At 46.9% G+C, this 19,336-nt stretch overlaps 3 protein-coding genes across 7 annotated transcripts; 1 reads left to right on the top strand and 2 right to left on the bottom strand.

Annotated features, from left to right (window-relative positions):
- Positions 1 to 3,736: 3,736 nt before the first annotated feature.
- Positions 3,737 to 11,358, bottom strand: LOC123039621 (uncharacterized). Of its 5 annotated transcripts, XM_044462720.1 has the most exons (9): positions 10,974 to 11,358; positions 6,096 to 10,359; positions 5,863 to 6,018; positions 5,767 to 5,802; positions 5,553 to 5,642; positions 5,407 to 5,471; positions 4,875 to 5,334; positions 4,171 to 4,447; positions 3,738 to 4,085 (listed from the first exon to the last, which is right to left on the bottom strand). In XM_044462720.1, the coding sequence occupies exons 2-7, from the start codon at positions 6,987 to 6,989 to the stop codon at positions 4,884 to 4,886; spliced, it is 1,692 nt and encodes a 563-aa protein (XP_044318655.1). In that variant the 5' UTR covers positions 6,990 to 10,359; positions 10,974 to 11,358; the 3' UTR covers positions 3,738 to 4,085; positions 4,171 to 4,447; positions 4,875 to 4,883. The 5 variants fall into 5 exon arrangements, with proteins under 5 accessions (XP_044318647.1, XP_044318653.1, XP_044318643.1 ...); XM_044462712.1 differs by having other exon boundaries at positions 3,737 to 4,085; positions 5,767 to 6,018; XM_044462718.1 differs by having other exon boundaries at positions 3,737 to 4,085; positions 5,407 to 5,438; positions 5,767 to 6,018.
- Positions 11,359 to 12,474: 1,116 nt separating this feature from the next.
- Positions 12,475 to 14,452, top strand: LOC123039656 (UDP-glycosyltransferase 88B1). The gene has a single exon (XM_044462725.1). It carries the CDS (start codon positions 12,601 to 12,603, stop codon positions 14,095 to 14,097), a length of 1,497 nt encoding a protein of 498 aa, XP_044318660.1. The 5' UTR covers positions 12,475 to 12,600; the 3' UTR covers positions 14,098 to 14,452.
- Positions 14,453 to 14,720: 268 nt separating this feature from the next.
- LOC123039610 (putative F-box/FBD/LRR-repeat protein At1g22000) lies at positions 14,721 to 17,649 on the bottom strand. Its single transcript, XM_044462700.1, has 3 exons — positions 16,499 to 17,649; positions 16,033 to 16,206; positions 14,721 to 15,401 (listed from the first exon to the last, which is right to left on the bottom strand). Exons 1-3 carry the CDS (start codon positions 17,477 to 17,479, stop codon positions 15,087 to 15,089), a joined length of 1,470 nt encoding a protein of 489 aa, XP_044318635.1. The 5' UTR covers positions 17,480 to 17,649; the 3' UTR covers positions 14,721 to 15,086.
- Between the last annotated feature and the right edge of the window lie 1,687 nt (positions 17,650 to 19,336).

The following is a 19,336-nucleotide window of genomic DNA, read 5'->3' as shown; positions in this document are numbered from 1 at the left end:
TCCGGAGGGGCACGGCTTGACGGAGAGGTGGTGGACGACGTGGCGGGGCTACCGGACTCGAAGCGAGGGAGAGGGGGAGGTGGTGGCCGCGGCAACGGCGAGCGGTGGCGTCGGTGGCGTTCGGCCGTGAGAGAGAGAGAGTGACAGAGGAGAGGACGAGGGCGAGGGAGAGTGCGAGGGGGTCGGGGTGGCTGCGTGGCGTCGTCCGGGGCATCCAGACGAGGAGGGGAGAGGCAGGCAGGCAGGGAGGGAGGAGGCGTGGCCGGCGGAGCGCGCGCGCGTCGGCACGCAGCTGCTTGGCGAGAGGGGGGGAAGACGACAGAGGGGGAGGCGGGCTGGGCCGCCTGCTGGCTGGGCCGGCCTGCTGCTGCTGGGCTGCACAGGGGGGGAGCCCCAGGTAAGCTTCTCCTCTTTAATTCTGTTTTCTATTTTTTTTCTGACATTTGTTTTGATTTAATAAAATACTAAATCAATTTATTACCTTATGCCAATTTTTGCAGGAGCTAGATATATTATTCCAGAGCTCCCCAACAGGTGGCATAATTTTTGGACATATATTAATATATATATATAACTAATATATTTCCAATGCAAATATTTATGCATTAATTTCAAATGCCCAAAATAAATACCTATGAGCTCCTAAAAATATTGGTATGATTTTTATCTCTGACCATTATTTTTAGAGAGCAACATGAGCATTTTCTTGGACCCTTTTGGAGAAATTTTATTTGGGTCATTTTCAAAAATGATTCTGAGGGTTCCACCAATCCTCATTTCAAATATAAAAGAGATTTAAACATGATGCACAAATGACTAGCTAGTCTAGGTCATACCAGACTAGGGATGTGACAGAAAAATTATCAGAAAAATTCAAGGAATCCATCTGTACCATTTTCATGCATGTTTGAACAATGTTTGTCCTCTGTTTTGGACAAAACAAATAAAGGGCATTTAAATAACCATATATGGAGTTGGAATTTGAATCATGTATTCAAACCAACTTCATTTAAATCATAGCTAGGTGCATTAGCCCAAAACACATTCATATTGCCATGTCATAGCATGCATCATATTGTGCATTGCATTGATCGTGTTTCTTCTGTGTTTGCCGGTGTTGTTTCTCCCCGATAGACGTTGTACCGATGATGTGATCGTTGACACTGATGAAGACTGAGTGTTATCTTTAGAAGTGCCAGGCAAGCAAAACCCCCTTGTTCATTCCGATACAATCCTACTCTCTCGCTCCTGCTCTCTTTTAATGCATTAGGACAACACCGATTCATCTGTTACTTGTTGCGGTAGCTGAACCCCTTTATCCTTTGCATGACCTGTCATTGCCACAGTAAATAGATGAAACCCACTAGCATGAGTAGGAGTTGTTTGAGCCCTGTTGTGCCTACTCATTCATGCTTGTTTGTCATGCCTGCTACTGCTTAGAGTTGAGTCAGGTCTGATTCATCGGGGATGAATCAGAGGTGTGTGAACATGTCCTACTGTGTGTGAGCTAAGTGTGCGAATACGATTTGGTAAAGGTAGCGGTGAGAGGCCATGTAGGAGTACATGGTGGGTTGTCTCATTGAAGCCGTCCTCAGGAACTGAGTTCTGTGTTTGTGATCCATGATTCAGCTACTACCACGCATTGGGCCCGAAACCAATGGACCCTCTCGGCTTCTTAATCACCCTTGTCCTCTGTCCAGGAGTTGCAAGTAGTTTCTGGTGTTTGTAGTATGCTGGAGGCCGTGGGCAGCGCTGACCGAAGGGGTGGGCTGTGATGCGGTAGGCACGTGGCCGGGTATACCGGGCGCCCGTTTGGTGTCACGGAACCCTGTTCACATCGTTTGGGGCTGTGAGCGAAACTCCGGCCGGATCTCCTCATGGATGGAACCCGAATAGGCGATAAACCTGGACTAGAGACTTGAGTGTTTAGGTAGGCCGTGGCCGACACCCACGTTGGGCTTCCGCTTGAAGGTTGCCGAGTACATGTCGTGTAAACGGCGGTAAGTGGTGAGAGCGTGTGTGAAGTACACCCCTGCAGGGTTAACATCATCTATTCGAATAGCCGTGTCCGCGGAAAAGGACTTCTGGGTTGCTTATATCAGTTCATAGACAAGTGAAAGTGGATACTTTAAAATACGCAAGATAAGCGTGAGTGCTATGGATGGCGTTCTCGTAGGGAGACGGAAGCGGATCCATAGTGGTGTATTGGTTGGTGAATATGTGGACTCGTGTGCGCCACCTTAAAAGAGTTACTTGCAGTCGTAGTTCAGGATAGCCACCGAGTCAAAGCTGGCTTGCTGCAGTTAAACCCCACCATCCCCTTGTTGATAATGACGCATATGTAGTTAGTTCTGATGTAAGTCTTGCTGGGTACATTTGTACTCACGTTTGCCTATTTTATGTTTTTTGCAGAGAGACTTCAGTCTCACTAGTAGTTTCACGTGGGCTTCGACGTTTAGCTTGTTACCTCAGCTACGATCTTGTGCCCTCGGCAGGATCTGGTAGATAGTCAGGCTTCTCGGCCTTTTTCATTTATAGATGTCTGTACTCAGACATGATAGCTTCCGCTTGTGTTTTGATTTGTATGCTCTGAATGTTGGGTCATGAGACTCATGTTTGTAATATCTCGCTCCTCGGAGCCTATTGAACAAATACTTGAGTTGTAGAGTCATTTTGTGATGCCATGTTGTATTTGCACATATCGAGCATATTGTGTGTATGTTATTGAAATGCTTGGTATGTGTGGGATCTGGCTATCTAGTTGTTTATCCTTAATAGCCTCTCTTACCGGGAATTGTCTCCTAGTGTTTCCACTGAGCCATGGTAGCGTGCTACTGCTCCGGAGCACTTAGGTTGGCCGGCATGTGTCCTTCTTCGTTCCTATGTCTGTCCCTTCGGGGAAATGTCACGCGATGAATACCGGAGTCCTGTTAGCCCGCTACAGCCCGGTTCACCGGAGTCCTGCTAGCCCAGTGCTACAGCCTGGATTCACTCGCTGATGACCGACACGTTCGATGTTGGGTCATGGATGCCTATCCCTGCAAGTTAGTGCCACTTTGGGTTCACGACTAGCCATGTCAGCCCGGGTTCTTTGTCATATGGATGCTAGCGACACTATCATATACGTGAGCCAAAAGGCGCAAACGGTCCCGGGCCAGGTAAGGTGGCACCCGTGGAAATACCGTGCGTGAGGCCACAAAGTGATATGATGTGTTACATGCTAGATCGGTGTGACTTAGGATCGGGGTCCTGACATATTGTTAGATAGAGCTAAACTTTTGTGTAGAGCTATGACTTTGGCATATAGAATATGTGGCAAAAATTCAACTCTTTACAATATTTCTATCTTGTACTTTCTTCACAATGCTTCTAGGTGAATAAAAAATTTGGAAATTTGCTGAGGAAGATTTACTTGGCAAATGGAGCTGAATTTTCTCATGAAGCAATGGTTTGGATAGAAAAGAGTGCCCAAAAATTTTGAGGGCAATCAAGAATATATAAATAGTACTTCCTTCACAAAGTGATGTTTTGAACAGAATAGGAAAATGAATATTGTTGAATTATTTTTTAACTAGGCAAGGAAGCATTTTTACATATTTGACGAAGATATGACCCAAAGAATTTATGAGATTTTTTCAGGAATTTTGGGAGTGACAGAAATATAGGTTACTTCACAACCTAGGGCAAAAATTGACACATGGACATGACACATAGGCAAAACTGATGAGGTGGCGCCTAGTCATAGCAATCCACCACAATTTACAAGGTTATGACCATATATATTGGTCGTGATCAGCTAGAAATAAGGCAGCGGATCAGTGATGTCTGCTTTATGACCATTTCGTGTAAGAAAATTACGACCTTTATGGCTAAAACGGTCGATATGGAGCCCCCCGAGCAACTTTTGACCAATTGGTCTCAAATGGTCGTAGATCTATGACCAATTCTTTCAGGGTCACTGACAGAAGGTCACTAGTTAACATATTTCTTGTAATGGCTGGGATGCAGTGTAAAGTTGTTCCACGAGCGTATAACCGCCTCCAGCTTCACCCGCATGTCCTTGTTGAGGTTGGAGCTCTTGGGGCCTACGTAGAAATATCATGCGAGTTAAATGTCAATCCATATGATCACTGGAAAGATTTATTATTTGACATTTATAGGGCGACTTACCAAAGATTGCTGAGACCATTTGAGATACATGATGTTTTAAACCGGATAATTCAGTGGTCACCTCTTCAAGAGCCTTTTCTGCTGTTTCAACTCGTTGGGTTAAGGCAATTTTTTCTTCAGCCCGAGCCTTTTTCTCAACCTCAACCTCGGATTTCAGTTTCTCCTGTTCAGCCACGCTGAATTCAAATTTGGAGTTGGCCTTTTGAGTTTCGGTCTCCTGAGCCCCCAGGCGGTTCTTCAATTCAGACAGTTCTGATTGCAGTTGAGTAGTCGTGGCCTGTGTAAATACCGGGTCAAAAAACATGAATATTAGCATACAATCTTAAGTCCCAAGCCTTGTTGCAAGCAACAACACTTGGCGCTTGGGGGCTAATGTCTAACGAATGTTTTATCTAAGTGGTGGTTCATGAGAGTAAGTCCCAAGCACTTTGCAAGCAAGAGTACTTAGCACTTGGGGGCTAATGCATATTGTTGTTAAATCTACACAAGGACTATTCTGTACAAGCATGCGAAGGACCGGCTCATTCATATTGGTTAAACCGGCCTTTGAGGGCTATGGGTTAAGCCAGATTTTTTACAGGTTTGACCAAAAGATATTATTAATGCTCATACGTTTGTTCTAAGTCTACAGCATATTCATCATAAGCACTAGACTTGGGGGCTGGCATAGTAAGGATAATTCAGTGAAGGGAAAGAGTTTATACCTCAAATTTCTAGTGCATTTGCTTCACCATATCAACTTCGAGGTCACGGCTGCTGTGCACTTGGCTAAGATATCCAGAAAAAACTTCCCCAATGCTCATGTGAGTATAATCAGCAACGTCAAATCTGACCTTACAACGTTCCAGGTGCTCTTCTTTGGCAGAACACTTGGCTAGCACAGTAGGTCTCCCCGGCTCAGTGTAGCCAGTCTTGGTGATTACAACATCAGCATCCTGTGGGTCGTCTATCTTGGCCGGGCTAGAGACTTCAAGGTTTTCAGAACCATCGGCGGTTTGTTCGGCAGGCGGGTCGATAGTTGATGTTGGTGTGTCATGCGCCGGTTCAAGCGGCGGCTCAGGAACAGAGGCCTCGGGAGCGGCCGTCTGGAGTTCTGGCTCTTTGAAAGATGGCTCTTCGGCCGGCTTGCTTTTCTTCACCTTCTTGCTGGGCTTCGCTTTTCCGCTGCATAAAGATCAAAATGTTAGTACAGATATAAAAATTGAAATGAATACAGGATAAGTAAATTATCATTACCCTGGAGCGGTCTTAAAAGCCGGCATGTTGGACTGGAGCGAGTCATCGGAGGAAGGCAAAGTGTCCTGATAATTTGAGTCAAAAGAGTTGAGTGGTTGACGAGTGAGACCCGCCAAAGGATAAAAAGGAGTTAAGTTGGAGGTGACCTCATTCCGACGTTTCCTTGGTGTATTTGGTAAGACGGATGAGAGTTCTACGTCCTTACTGGTCCGGGTCTGCCTCCGGCTCTCATGAATCTGTCACTTCAAAAGAAATTAAGGATCTTGATAAGCTAAAGGGTGTGAAAATATTACTTTCCGGGTTAACTCTTCGGATTTTCTATCTTGGCAAAGGCTCGGAGTCGGAGGAAATAATAGTTACCTCTTCATCCACTCTGTTACTCGTTCTCGTGTCCTCCTGATGATAATCAGTGTCAATAAGGTGGTTAAAAAAGGAGCCTAGAGAGTCAAGGGCTACCTCCGACTCAGAGGTATCTTCTAGTCGAAGCAAGTCTGAAGCGCTGCTCTTGTTTCCTTTCTTTTTGACGGCGGCTTTCCTGGCGGCTCTCTTGGCCTTCCTAGCTCTCTTTGCAGCTTCGTGATCATATTTTTCTTTCCAAAATTTGTCATTAGCCTGTGAAAATCGGCAAAAGTCTGAGTAAAGACAAAACATCGTGGATGAAGGTAAACATGCTCAATTTAGTGGCTTACCGCTGGAGTCGGGTTAGCTTTGCAGAAAGGGTTTAAGCCCACCTTGCCACAGTCTGCTAGGCTTTCGTTCAAAAGCGACTTTGTCATATTATCAATGACGTCATCAGGTAAATCATCAGGGCTGTGCCGCAAAGGATCATTCTTCTCGCATGTGTAGGTGCACATCAAACCAGGACGTCGGCTCAATGGGATGATCCGCCAGGCAAGCCAAACCCGGACCAAGTCGATACCGCTTAAACCATTCCCCAAAAGAGCCTTCACTTTAACCATGGTAGGGGCGAGCTTCTGGCATTCAACAGCGGATAACTTGTCTGGTAGAGGATGATTAGACTCGAGGCACAGGGCGCGAAAGCTGGGCAGAGGGTTCTCATAAGCCGGAGAAGTGTCTTGACAATATAACCAAGTTTGGTTCCAGTCTTTGGGGTGACTTGGTGGATTTGCATAAGGGAAAATGGCGTCTCTCCGTCTTTGGATTGAGACCCCACCAAGTTTCAAACTAGGCCCGTTGGCACGTTCATTCTGGCGGTTCAAATAAAATAACTCTCTCAAGAGCAGCAAGCTGGGTTCTTCTCCAAGATAAACCTCACAAAACACTTGAAAGTTGCAAATATTAGACATGGAGTTGGGTTTGATGTCTTGAGGATGGAGGTCAAAGAAGTGTAAGACGTCTCTAAAAAACTTTAAGCCGGGTGGGGGAAAGCCTCGGTTCATGTGATCAGTGAAGACGATGACTTCCCCCTCTTTAGGTTGAGGCTTTTCTTCGGTTGGATTAGGTGCACGATAGGACATGATTTCCTTCTTTGGCAGATAGACAGTCTTCATAAAATCGTCAAATGTGCTATCTATGACGATGGACTTGACCCAATTGCATGTAATGGGTGTTTTGGGCGGCATTATGAAGACAGAAGCCTAACAAAGAGTAAAATTGCCTATTCAAACTTAAGCCCGAGAGGAAAAGTATTCTAGTGCATATTCAAGATGGCGGTTTACAAAGGGGCCTAATGGTATATGACTAAATTATGTCAGACTACAAACCGCCATGAGCAGTGCAAATTATTTAAGACGCATGATAAGTCAAATGATGTCTGTTGAGCATTTCAAGTTAAGTCAACAGTTTGAGCCGCCATGGCTAGGTGGATCTAAAAAATGCAGTTTTGGCCTAAGTCTTACATAAACAAGTTTCACAAGCTACAGCTATTATTTTGGATCAACGGTTGTTCAGGAAAATAAAAAAAAATCTAGACCTAAAAACCAGTACAGATGAGTTCATGAGCTTTCACAAGATTTTCCTTTCAGGAAAGGGGATCTACTGTTATCAACAGTGGAAATACAAGAACTACCGCATTGGTGTAGCACCGTTTACAGATCAAAGAAGTTCGCGGTACAGCCTAGAAGATGAACTACGATGAACACAAGAGAAACTTGCAAACCCTAATGCTGATATGAGGTATGGAAAGACCAAAACTTACAGCTGCAGATCTACTGCGGAGGGTGGCCGCCGTTCTCTGCATCGATTCAGGTTGATGCAGCGGCCGAGGTTGAGGAAGACGAGGTGCTCTGCGGCGGCGGCGGAGCTCGAGCGACAGAAGGGTTGCGAGAGGAAGAAGACGCTGGAAAGGAGAAGAATAAGGAAAGACCGGTCGTGCCTACTTATAAGGAAAGACTCTTAAGTGGGCGCGAAAAATGAGGAGGCCGAAACAAAAATGGTTATCCAGCTACCAGAACACCTCGATTCTTGGGATGGTCATTAAGATAAGGATCCATTAAGATACGTTGGATAAAGTGTGAAGTAATGGCAGATGACATCATGGCGGGTTATCGCAAATCCAGAAGATGACATCACGGCGGGTTACAAATTCTCGCACAATGAAGATCAGAAGGTTTTCTATAAGTGTTGAAGATTGACATGAACCAGTTCAAATCAATCTGGGGCCTAATGTTGCGGATATAACTATTGGGTATGACCCGCCCAGGAAGGGTCGGGTTATACCTATGGCGATTCATGAAGCCCAAGACAGCTCTGGAAGATGGCGGTTTAGATAAGGGCCCAAGACCCAAAGGTGACTCAAGGCCCGTAGAAATAAACCGCCATATGTACATAACTTGTATTGTAAGGCAGGAATAGTTAGAGATCGAGCCGGACACTGTTTATGAGCCGGCCGGGACTCTATGAGCCGTTGGGCGTCAGCCTCTTTATATAAAGGGACAACCCGGCGGCGGTTCAGGACAAGTAACCACAGATCGAAAGCTAGTTCAAGCGGATTCGATCCCTAGCAATCGAAACATAAGCAATACCACCTCAAACTGGATTAGGCCTTTACCTTCACCGCAAGGGGCCGAACCAGTATAAACCCTCGTGCCCTTTGTCTCGTTTTAACCCCTTTAAGCTTCCTAGTTGCGATGGCTCCACGCTTAAGTCCTTTCACTAGGACATCTGCCATGACAATTCCACGACAAGACTGGTATGGACATCAAACTAATGCAACAACCCCCAAATTATCCCAACTTGAACGCTCTTGACCTTGGGTACTTCAGATCCCTAGAGTCTCTAACGGACTACAGAGACCCTACCACCATCCCTGAGCTAATTCAAGGGGTACAGGAAGAAGTCGATGACTATGAAGTTGGGAAACTCAACAGAATCTTCCTAACAATGCAAACATGTATGGTGGAAGTAATGGATCATGCAGGAGGAAATGCTTACAAAATTCCTCATGTCAACAAGTAAAGATTTGAAAGAGATGGAATTCTACCTCCTAGGATTCATTTCCCATGTGAAGTGTATTACAGTGCCTTGGAGAATCTAGAACAAGATGAACATATAGGCTTGTGATGAGAGGCTTGGTCATGAGATGCTTGTGATGAGAGGCTGGATGATGAGAGGCTTTGTGATGAGATGTTGGATGATGTGAGGCTTGTGATGTGATCCATATGTTTTTACTCCTTGTGATGAGAGGCTTGTGATGTGATCCATATGTTTGTACTCCTTGTGATGAGAGGCTTGATGAGAGACTTGTGATGTGATCCATATATTTGTATGCATCATTGTGGATTTCTTAAACTTGTTTCTGAATTTTGTGTGTGTAAAGAAGAACTTCGTGAATTTTTCAAAGTTGTGTGGAGAGGAGAGAAGGGGAGAAGAGAACAGGAGAGAAAAGAGAGGAGAGGGGAGGAGAGAAGGAACTTAGAAATTCCTAAATTTAATCATTAGGAACTTTTTGTGGAGAGAAGAGAGAGGAGAGGAGACAAGAGAGGGGGGGGGAGGAGATAATAGAGGAGAGAAGGAGGAAAGGAGATGAGAGAAACCCTAAAGTAAAAGAAATCCTAAGACTGATCCTTAAAGAAATTTAATCCTAAAAGAAATCCATTTATACTCCTACAAACTCAGTTAAGTATAAATTCAGTTAAGTTCACACTGGACTTCACAGAAGCTTTTAACTGAATTTTGCATCCAAATTTAATTAAACTCAAGCTTACTCTAACTACTGGAAATTTGCATCCAAATCCCATAACTATAATACTCCTACAGAATACTCCTCCATAATACAGCACGTCATCTACCCCTACTCCTACAGAAAGGAGTGGAGAGGAGAGGAGTGAAAGAAAAGGAATTCTAAAAGAAAAGAAATCCTATAGAGCATTATACTCCATCTAATACCCCAAGTACGACAAATAACATGTTTTAACTAAATGACCACCACTACTACTGCAAATACCATTTTTTTAACTAGATGACCACCACTGCTACTGCAAGTAGTATTACATGTTTTAACTAGATGACCACCACTACTACTGCAAGTAGTATTACATGTTTTAACTAGATGACCACCACTACTACTGCAAGTAAAACATGTTTTAACTACTCTAACTAAAGTTTTACAATTTACTACACCATGTTTTAACTACTCTACCAGAAGTTAAAACTACTCCAGTTGGAGTACAACAATTGCATCAACAACAACACATGAACAACCACTTCTACTTGAGACTACCACTCTTGTTGTACTCCATGAAGAACAAATTCCATTCCAAATGAACAAGCCAAACAATCACATGAACAAGTAGGAGTATGAATCACACTTCAAATGAAGAGCTACTACTGCAGGAGCATGAAAAAACACACTTCACATAAATAATTTCATTCCATTCGAGAACAGAGTGTGCATGCTTACAGTACTCCACAGAGTATCGGTCCACAGAGAGGTCTTCTTCTTCAGACATGGTGCAGACATCAGCAGCAACAACATCGATCCATCGTCTTGGACTACAACAACGCAAAGAGAAAAGAAAGCTTACTCTAACTACTCCAATACTCCTCCATAATGTACAATAGGAAAGCAAGCAAACATACAACAAGCAAACATATTTTAACTGAAAATGTACAGTTAACTGAAAATGTACAACAAGCATGCAAGTTACTCCTACAAAATGTACAACAAGGAAGCATGCAAGCAAGTCACTAGAGCAATACTCCTTTTGTTCCCTTTGTTCCTCACAAGCAAAAAGCAGATCTGAAGCACAAGCACAAGCTTTAGTGAGCTCAGTAAAACTTCACTACTTGCACATCACTACAAGCATATGTCAATGGAGTAAAATCCAGTAAACATCACAAGGAGCAGCCAAAAGTTCACATGCAAAATTCAGTGAACATCACTACGAGCAAAATTCAGCGATGTTTACTCCAGCACAAGAACTTTACTGGACTTGACCTCCATCACAACTTCACAAGATCTAAAGCAACAATATCACTAGAGCAGAACTACTACTACAACACCATTACTAGAACAGAACTACAATAGCATCATCGGAGCAGAACCACTCCGTCACATCATCACTTAAGTAGTAGCATCAGTACAGAGGACAAGCACAAGGACTCACCGTCGTCGTGGTGGTCGTGGTAGTGGGTGACTGGCCGCCATAGTTGCTCCCCCCGCCGCTATGGTATCGTCAACCGCTTCAGATCCAGCGCCGCCGCCGCTGCTATGGTGCCGCCAGTCGCTTCAGATACAACGTCGCTGCCGCCGCTCCAGTACCCATCACTGCTTCAGATCCGCCAGAGTAAAAAAGCCATAGTTGGAAGAGAGGAGACAACACTAGACGAGGAGAGATGACGATGCCATCTTTGGAGGGGAGTAGGTGAGCGAGGGGAATGGGAGAGGAGACGTTGAGGGAGGTCGTGACGACGCTGGGGAGGAGTGGGAGAGCTAGGGATTTGGGGCTGTCGAAGAGAGGAACGCGAGAGGAGTGGGAGTGGTCGCGAAGGCAAAAGTGGAAACGTCGAAAATTTCGTACGCTGGGAAATTTGTAAGTGAGGGGGAAAACGTCCTACATTTCGGGACGAAGAGAGTGCATTTTAGTATTTTACGCGGGCTAGAATAGGGATGGCACCCACAGAGTTTAGGTATGGGTAGAGCCACCCCATACCCTTACCCGTCACCCCAAAGCTTACCCATCACCCTTACCCATACCCGTCAATGGGTACAATTTTTTCTCATACCCGTTACCCGGCAGGGTAGAGGGTACCCACGGGTAAAATTACCCATATTTGCATAGCATCAATTTGAACAACTCATAGTCATAAACAACAACATATAGTCACAATTTATAAATACAATAGATTATAAAAACAACACATTTAATAAACAACATCACTTTCTTGTAAAATACAACACATCAAAAGAGCAACACACAGTCATACATTTTGAGTTCACAAATTCACAACAAAGCATAGAGATAATTTTGAGTTCACATATATTTCATATGGGTACGTGAGTATGGACTATACGGTCCCATACTCGTACCCGCTCTACCCGATGGATTTCACATTTTCATATTTATGTATCCATGGGCAATTTTTTGTCCTGTACCCTTACCCTAATAGAGTTTTTATCCGCAGGGTATGTGGGTAATAGGTACCCATTGCCATCCCTAGGCTAGAATAGTTGGCAAGGTACGTTTTATGGGGCTAGAATAGTTGGCAAGGATTAATAGGCTGGTTACGCAAGTCTTCATATAAGGGCTTTGGGGTGTTGGATTACGATAATACTACATCTACGAAGACTAACGTAAACTTTTATGTAACTTTCTATCTATACTTCTCTCCCCCCTATTTTAAGTGGGGTGGGGCCCGCCTTCTCTTTAACGCTAATCAAAACTTGCCAGCTGTCTAATTACGTAAGGATTACGTTAAACCATTTGTAAACCATTTGTAGGTCTAGCATTACTCGTTGGATTATTGTTTTCAGCCGGTGGCCCGGCAAAAATCATTTACGTACTCTTCTTTTCTGAGAACAATCCCTTCTTTTTAAACCACATACGTTCCCATCGCCCCCCGTCACAGTCACTGTCAGCAATTAAACATGGACATGGTAGCTGCACCTTCTCAATTATTCTGCCTGCGAGTACAAATTACAGTAGTCATGTCGAGAGTCGATCTAAGCCATCGTAGTTTTACGAAATCAACTCGCTGCATCTTCCACAGGGTCGACGGGGAGGAGCGAGAACCATGAATCAGACAGTCGTCCTGTACCCCAGCGCCTTAGTCGGCCACGTCGGCCCCATGACGAAGCTCGCCGGTGCCTTCCTCAAGCACGGCTACGACGTCACCGTGGTGCTCGTTGGCTATGGCACCACCGCCACCGATCGTACGGCCATCGAGGGAATCGTCGCCTCCAACCCGTCCATCAGCTTCCATGTCCTCCGGCCGCCTCCTGCTCCTCCAGCCACCAGCTCCGACAGCAAGCACCCTTTACTGGTCCTGCTCGACCTCTTGCGACGGTGCAACGAGCCGCTCGGAGCCTTCCTCGGCTCCATACCCCGTCAACGCCTCCACTCCGTGGTCATTGACATGTTCTGCGTCGACGCCATTGACGTCGTCGCCGCGGCCGGCGTCCCGGTGTACACATTCTTCGCCTCCTGCGCCTCCTGCCTGTCGGCCCTGACCCAGTTCCCGGCGCTGGTCGCCGGCAGGCAGACGGGACTGAAGGATCTCGGGGACACGCCCCTCGACTTGCTCGGCGTCCCACCGATGCCAGCGTCTCATTTCACCGAGGTGATGCTGGAGCACCCGGAGGGCGAGGTGTGCAAGGCCATAACGGAGATCTGGAGGCGCAACACGGAGACCATGGGGGTCCTGGTGAACACGTTCGAGCAGCTGGAGAGCCGGGCGGTGCGGTCGCTCCGGGACCCAGGCCGGAACATGCCTGCGGTCTACTGCGTCGGGCCGTTGTTGGCCGGCGCTGGCAACGACAAAGGCAAGGACGGCGTCGACGAGTGCCTTGCGTGGCTGGACGCACAGCCAGACGGCAGCGTGGTGTTCCTCTGCTTCGGAAGCATGGGCGTGCTCTCGGCGAAGCAGCTCAAGGAGATGGCCGTCGGGCTGGAGAGGTCCGGGCACCGGTTCCTGTGGTGCGTGCGCGTGCCGGCGGCCGCGGCCGGTCACGTCGACGAGCACTCGGAGCAGGAGCAGGAGCCGGAGCTGGACGCGGTCCTCCCGGAGGGGTTCCTGGAGCGAACCAAGAACAAGGGCATGGTCGTCAAGTCGTGGGCGCCGCAGGTGGAGGTGCTCCGGCACCGCGCGACGGGCGCGTTCGTGACGCACTGCGGGTGGAACTCGGTGCTGGAGTCCGTGGCGGCGGGGGTCCCGATGCTGTGCTGGCCGCTGTACGCGGAGCAGAAGATGAACAAGGTGTGGATGACGGCGGGGGACGGCATGGGCGTGGCGCTAGAGCTGGAGGGGTACCGGGACGGGTTCGTCGGAGCGGAGGAGGTGGAGGCCAAGGTGAGGCTGGTGATGACGACGGAGGGCGAGGAAGGGGTCGTGCAGCTCAGGGCGCGGCTAAGGGGTCTCAGGGACGAGGCGGAGGCGGCGCTGGCGGACGGGGGCTCGTCGCGGGTGGACTTTCTCCGGTTCCTGTTGGACGTGAAGAATCTCGAAGTCGGAGGGAGGGGAGCAGCTCATCCAGTGAACAACCTGCAAATCTTGAATGCTGAAGCACCGTAGTTTACTCCCTCTGTAAACTAAAATAAGAGTGTTTAGAATACTAAAATAATGATCTAAACGCTTTTATATTAGTTTACGGAGGGAGTACTTTACAGGAAGAGTACAAACATTTTAATTAGTTGGTAGGCTGCTGCTGAATAACTTTTACGCCATGGATGCTTGTATAAATGCATGCGGTTGTATCTGTACCATAATTTTTAAGTTAAACTTTAGTAATAACTACTCCCCCGTTTTATAATATAAGAGCGATTTTGACATTAGTGTAGTATCAAAAATGATCTTATATTATGTGACGGAAGGAGTATCTCTATCTGGGTTTAAGTCCCTTCGTATTTGAAGTTAAAGTTTGATCATATATTTCACTCGCAAGATGTTAATGCATGCCGCCAAAAATTATATTGTTGAATTTGCATTTCAATGTACTTCAATGATATTTTTTTGCTATACAAAACTTAGATAAAATAATGGTCAAAATATGACACAAAATACAAGGGGTAGTAGTTAACTATTTTACCATTCTAATAATAAGAGTCAACGGGATTGACTGGTCAAATGGACAACACTTCAAGGTTTTGATGAATCTTATTATATATAAAAGATGAACTGTATACTTCTCCGGGCTATTTCGAAGTTACAATAAATCTGACAAAGGCATATTTGAATGTTTTGATAAATCTGAGTAAATAGTTTTTGGCGACAATACGAGAAATAGAATTTTGTGGCAAAAGTGACATCACTTTTTCTGCTGTAAAAGGGTAACAAATTGCATAACCCGATTGATCTTTTTTTTTCAGAAAGGTATGGTTGATATTTCTGAACCTCCAGTGTACAAAATGTCACATTTTTTGCTCCAGGTTTGCATGTACGCATGATGACGATGATGGCATTGCAACATTCCAAAATCTAGCATCTCGGTGTTGCGCATAGAACACAGCTTATACCAAGAAGAAAACTACGGTAGACAGTGCAAGTGACAAGCCAGTGCCGAGCTAGCCTTCTGGCACATACAGAACCTTCTCGGAACCGCGGTACACAAAGAATCTCATGCATATCTCTGGCCTGGAGAAGCTTAGTAACTTCTGGCGGAACTCCTTCATGGCCATGCTTTCAGTGATTGTCTCATCGAAAGTTACTGTAATCTGTTCTAGCGCCGTTGCCCAGCTGAATAACCGCTCCAGGAAAGCAACTTCATGTCCAGTTCCTCCTGAGTTGATGATGTCTACCTCTTGGAGGCGATCCAGTATGAGATCCTTGAATTTCCAGTTTGGTGGATGGTCACAAAAACAATCAGATGGGCATTCCTCCTGAAACGGCATATCAATCTAGTAAGAGCATAATTGAGTAAAATAAGAGGAAACTGTAAATTATCAAACCCACTGAATACCCAAGATATGTCGCTGACAATACTGCCTATGGCAGAAAATATGATTGTCATGCGCAAGGAGAAAAAGGTATTACACGTATTATAATGAAATTGGCACAATCCTCTGGTATTGTGCTATGTATAACCCATATCCAAGAAGGTGTTCAGTGGACCCTAGAGTTTCATTGGCCATGTAACTTTTAACGGAATGCATACACTATGCTTAGTACAATCACTTATGCAAACCTGAGTCTAGCAGCTTTGTCAAGATTGAGCCAGCCGGCTAATAACTCGTCAACTTGCCATGTAGTGCTATCCAATAGACTTACATTTTACTCAAATGAAACCTACTAGCAACCCAAGTAGCATACCACTTCTTCAAATTTGAAGAGCAAGGTGTTTGTAAGCACGTGATAAATAAGCCTATTTACAACAGAGTATCAGCATCAAACTCACACCAGGAGTAGGGCAACTAGCATAGCACACCTAGTTGTGCCAACAAATCAAATTAGGTGGCATCACTCAAGTAACACTTTGCAAAAGATAAATAACCAAATAGAGTATAGGCTTACTTCATAGTTGCAAGACATATCAATTGCAAGCTTTATTACACTAGTGCACATCCTGAGAATATTGAATAAGCAGGCTCCAAAGGAATGCGACAATGCCGTTACCACCAGGTTCAGGAATGTAACTTCTGGGAGCCTTGTCATGTCTTCCGATAAGTGTTGATTGTAAACCATGCGCTGTCATTTCATAGGAAGCCACATAGGAAAGATCACATACAGCAGTTGGAAAAGGACACAAACATCTTATTTATGGAGTGATTAGACACCCAAATGTCAACTGTTATAAGCTAACGAGTTAGTCTGATAAATGATGTAGGGTTCAATACAGATCAAAATTTTGCATGGCAATTATCGAATACCCAACTGACAGATTTTCTTTACTTGAACAACATGTTTGCCTTGTTATCTATTGACTTGCTAGCATGATACAGTGATGGAATAGCTCCACATAAGAGAAGAATGCACTCACTGACAGATGGACCACTTTGAGGTTTAGCTTGTGTATGGCCTCACAGCACTGCAAGAGTATCCGGCTATCGGGACTGTACACAAATTTACCAGATCCATATACAACCAAAGTGCCAATGTCCAGACACTGAAGATGCGCCATCTCGCCAAGCTCGAAAAAGCTTGGATCGTAAGTATCCTTCCACTTGAGCACCAACAGCTCAGGAGCTGAAATGTTGACAACCAGTTGGCTTGGATCCATAACACTAGCAAGGCAGGAGCTCAGAGTTAGCTCTTCAAGTGCAGGAGCCACTACAGTTAGCTTCTTTAAAGTATGCAGATTACTCAGCTTCAGTTGGAGTAGAGACTCTGAGTGGATGATGAATGTAGGCAGACCTCGGGCATGGCTAACGGTGAGTTTCCGCAAGGCTGGGCACCGCGGCGACGAGATGGCGTCACCAAGCCGGTTCACACGATTTAGCTGGACATAAACCAGGGAGAGATCGGTGAGCCGGACGAATACACCAGAAGCCGGCATGGCGAGGACAAGAAAGCCCAGGTCGAGGCTGAGGGCGGTGGCGTTCTCGAAGCATGGCAACTGAAAGGCGCCTCTTCCCCACTCCCCGCAACTCGTCGTGTTGTGAAAGACGAGATCGCCGGAGAGGCGGCGCACGGCGACGGGGAGCCAGGCCGCCATGGATTTGGGGGAGGCGCCACGGACGATGGCGACTAGGCAGCGGAGGTCCGGCGCTTCATGGGCGGCGAGGGCGGGGCGTATGCGGCGAGGGTCGATGCCGTCTGAAAAGTGGAGCTCCGGGAGAAAGGCCCAGAGGAGGCGCCAGCGGCTGGAGAGGATGCTGGTCCGAGCGGCGTCGGCGGCGTTCCGGGTCTTGAGAAGGACGTCGAGAAGAACGTCGTCGGGGAGCGCGCTGAGGCGGTCCTCGTTTCCGCCGCCGGCGAGCTTCGCCCGCTTGGGAGCGGAATCCACGTCAATGTGCTCCATGGAGAGCCCGGGGATCTGGTGCGTCTCACATCAGTCCCTTTTCCGCAGCAAAAATGATTATTAGACTAGTGGCCCATTTTTCGTTTATTTATGGAAGACTAATGGCCCCTTAATCAAGAAGACAATTTAGCCAACAATTACAGAATTAGAAAGGACTGATCGAATCGACAGCTGGAGAATGGCAAGCTGTGTGGAGTAGAAGATCTTATCCGCCACTGTTTCTCTTCTGTTCTCTCTTTCGTATTGAGAAACGTTTATGTATACTAAATGATACGCGACTCTCCCTACTCCCCTGCCCCCGTGCGGCCGCCGCCGGGCCGCACCGGGTGGCCACCACCGAGTTTCCCTCGACCTCCTGGGCCTACCCTCCCTCCGCCGCCGCTGGCAACGTCGTCGGGCCTTTGGTAAAGGCCCGGTGGCGTGGCGGCGGCAGACCTTCTCTGCGTCTCGGATCTAAGGTGGCGGCGGCCCGATCTTGGTCCCCTGCGGCGGTGATGGCGGGCAGCGGCGGCCGGGGCGCGGCGGTGGCCCTGCTGCAGTCGGCGGGGATTGCAGGAGGCGTCGACGTGGGCTCAATCTACACAAAGGCAGGTGTCGGTGTCAAAACCGGCGGATCTCGAGTAGGGGGTCTCGAACTGTGCGTCTAAGATCGATGGTAGCGGAAGACAGGGGACACGATGTTTACCCAGGTTCGGGCCCTCTCTATGGAGGTAATACCCTACGTCCTGCTTGATTGATCTTGATGAATACGAGTATTACAAGAATTGATCCACCACGAGATCGTAATGACTAAACCCTAAAAGTCTAGTCTGGCTGTGATTATGAGGATTCGGCCTATCTACGGACCTAGTCCTCCGGTTTATATAGACACGGGAGGGATCTAGGGTTACACAAGATCGGTTTACAGAGAAAGGAATCTACATATTTGGTCGCCAAGCTTGTCTTCCACGCCAAGGAGAGTCCCATCTGGACACGGGTGCAACCTTCGGTCTTCGTATCTTCACGGCCCATCAGTCCGGCCCATAGTTAACAAGTCGGACGCCGGAGGACCCCTTAGTCCAGGACTCCCTCAGTAGCCCCCGAACCAGTCTTCAATGGCGAGGTGTTCGGTGCATAGATTGTCTTCGGCATTGCAAGGCGGGTTCCTCCACCAATGACCTCCAAGTAGTATTCGACTTTCCATTCAATGTCTGTACCCTTCGGCTTCTGTGTATCAACAACTTCAGCTTCCACGTGTCGAGCGGATGCGAAAGGTCAGGGCGTTTTTGCACATAACACCCCGGCCGCGCGAGGGACAATGTCTATTTAACGAGTCTGGATCCTAGATCCATTCAACCATCTCGCAGAGAAAATCCCCAAAGGTTGCCAGGAAAGAACATGTCTAGCGTTCCCAGCTCCTCCTCCCATCCCTGCGGCCTAGAGAGAGGTGAGTGGGAGAGGTGCTCCGTATCCCACGGCCAGCTGGTGAAGCTGCAAACGCAGGGGTTTCTCCCCCATGTCCTTGTTCGAGCAGGGTTGACCTCCCTTGACGGCAAAACCCAGGCAGAGGATTTCCCCAATCCATCCGGGGGGAACGAGTGTGTTTCGTCCCCTATCTGCTAAGGGGCGTAGGATTTCCAATTCATCCATTCCTTCGAGGGCTTCTAGAATATTATCGCCTCCAGCTGCATAACTTTACTCCAGCCTCCATCCTGCACATTGGGGGTTATGTCGCTTTATGCGAACTATTCCTGGGTTGTGAGGCCCATTTTGAACTGTGGAGAAAGTTATTCTGTCTTGTCCCACGTAACCATGAGGGGTCGATATTTGAAGTGGGCGGAGCCGAAATATGGCGCATTGCCGAGACCGGATACCTAT

This window comes from Triticum aestivum, chromosome 1A (genome assembly GCF_018294505.1).
Source record: "Triticum aestivum cultivar Chinese Spring chromosome 1A, IWGSC CS RefSeq v2.1, whole genome shotgun sequence".
In the NCBI taxonomy this organism is placed as follows: domain Eukaryota; kingdom Viridiplantae; phylum Streptophyta; class Magnoliopsida; order Poales; family Poaceae; genus Triticum; species Triticum aestivum.
This window is presented reverse-complemented; position numbering and strand designations above follow the sequence as displayed.

Bases quoted from the DNA above. Each gene is read 5' to 3' on its own strand.
- LOC123039656 (XM_044462725.1), top strand. From the start codon at position 12,601: ATGAATCAGACAGTCGTCCTGTACCCCAGCGCCTTAGTCGGCCACGTC.
- LOC123039610 (XM_044462700.1), bottom strand. From the start codon at position 17,479: ATGGAGCACATTGACGTGGATTCCGCTCCCAAGCGGGCGAAGCTCGCC. The intron at 16,207-16,498 runs GTGAGTGCATTC...ATGAAATGACAG, and splicing joins TCAAAGTGGTCCATCTGTCA to CGCATGGTTTACAATCAACA. The intron at 15,402-16,032 runs GTAAGCCTATAC...ATGCCGTTTCAG, and splicing joins ATATGTCTTGCAACTATGAA to GAGGAATGCCCATCTGATTG.
- LOC123039621 (XM_044462704.1), bottom strand. From the start codon at position 6,989: ATGCCGCCCAAAACACCCATTACATGCAATTGGGTCAAGTCCATCGTC. The intron at 6,019-6,095 runs GTAAGCCACTAA...CGATTTTCACAG, and splicing joins AAGCTAACCCGACTCCAGCG to GCTAATGACAAATTTTGGAA. The intron at 5,643-5,766 runs GTAACTATTATT...TTGAAGTGACAG, and splicing joins GTAACAGAGTGGATGAAGAG to ATTCATGAGAGCCGGAGGCA.